Below are 1199 nucleotides of genomic sequence, written 5' to 3' on the forward strand. Positions count from 1 at the left end.
GTTACTGCCAGCCTGGCCTTTACATGCAGAACATTATCTCAGGGAGCCATTAATCAAGGTTAAAAGGAGCTGGGGAAGCTTCACACTCGTCAGCCCTGTCCTCTGGTTGGGCAAAAACTCCCCCTGGCTTTCCTTAGTGACTGGTAAAGGAAAAAAACTCATGGGAAAAACTTCCAGGAGCAGCAGGAAAAGACCTTTCCTTGATCTTCTGTGCAAGGAAACACAGGATTGTAGAGTTACTGAAGAGTTAAATCGTGTTCCTTGCACACCACAGTGTGTGGAAAACTCCCAAGTACTGCAAATCAGAGCAGCTGGACGGGTTAAAAACGGTTCAATTCCTGGGCAAAATGCAGTTTTAGGTGCCCCAGGAGGGAGGGAGGGAGGGTTACCTGTGATGATGTCCTCGATGGCGCCGTCCTTGCCCTCGTACACGTGCCGGTTGTCCTTGACCTGCCGCCGCCGCAGCTCCGCGATCAGCTCCTGCTGCTGCCGCTTCGTCTTGTGGGAGGGGGACTGCAAACAGGGACAGGGCTTGGAGGGACGGACCTCCGAGCTCTGCTGGCCCCTGCCTGAACCTCACACACCAGCCTGGTGGCCACCAGCACGTGAGAACTGCTCTTCTCTCCCCGTTTCCCGAGGCTGGAACGCCCCTGCAGGGGCGTTCCAGCCTCGGGAAACAGGGAGAGAAGAGGGGACTCCCACCCCAGGGAGAAGCCAGAGAGGGACAACGTCCAGCTCGTGGATATGAGGACAAGACAACTTTCCACTTAGCCGCTCTTAATTTTTGCAGACTTCCAAAGCACAAACTTTTCCAGCTTATCCCAGCCCTCTCCACGTAAGGAGAAAACTCCCAGAGACCATTTCCAGGCAACTACAAGTTGGGCAACTGAATTCCCCCTCCCCCAGAGCTGAGGTTTCTGAAGCACCAGGAACGTGATCCCACCTGGGAGGTGTAGATGGGCCATACCTTTTGGTCCTGCTGCTCCATCAACGCTTCCTGCTCCATAAGTTTTTCCATTAAGGCCTGTTCCTGCTTTTTCCTCAGCTCATTCTCTTCTTCTGCTTGCTGTTTACGGGGAAAACCAGGGGTTAGAGCTGCAGGTGAGAATGGGATCCTAAATAGTGCCAGGGAGGAATGGCAGCAGGTGCTACTGAGGGGAGGGCAAGGGAGGGGAGGAGGAGGAAGGAGGAGGAGGAAG

The 1199-nt window shown here is 54.5% G+C and overlaps 1 protein-coding gene across 1 annotated transcript in view; it reads right to left on the reverse strand.

Annotated features, from left to right (window-relative positions):
* Positions 1 to 236: 236 nt before the first annotated feature.
* The window catches only part of FMNL2 (formin like 2), a 112084-nt gene continuing 111121 nt past the window's right edge, over positions 237 to 1199 (reverse strand). The window contains exons 25-27 of the mRNA XM_027902913.1: positions 968 to 1066; positions 390 to 513; positions 237 to 295 (exon numbers count right to left, since the gene is read on the reverse strand). Of these exons, the coding sequence (XP_027758714.1) occupies positions 237 to 295; positions 390 to 513; positions 968 to 1066 (282 nt within the window). The remainder of the gene's footprint in view (positions 296 to 389; positions 514 to 967; positions 1067 to 1199) is intronic.

The sequence above is a fragment of the Empidonax traillii genome, unplaced genomic scaffold (assembly GCF_003031625.1).
Source record: "Empidonax traillii isolate 1590-97213 ecotype Southwest subspecies unplaced genomic scaffold, ASM303162v1 scaffold920:size239203, whole genome shotgun sequence".
Classification (NCBI taxonomy): domain Eukaryota; kingdom Metazoa; phylum Chordata; class Aves; order Passeriformes; family Tyrannidae; genus Empidonax; species Empidonax traillii.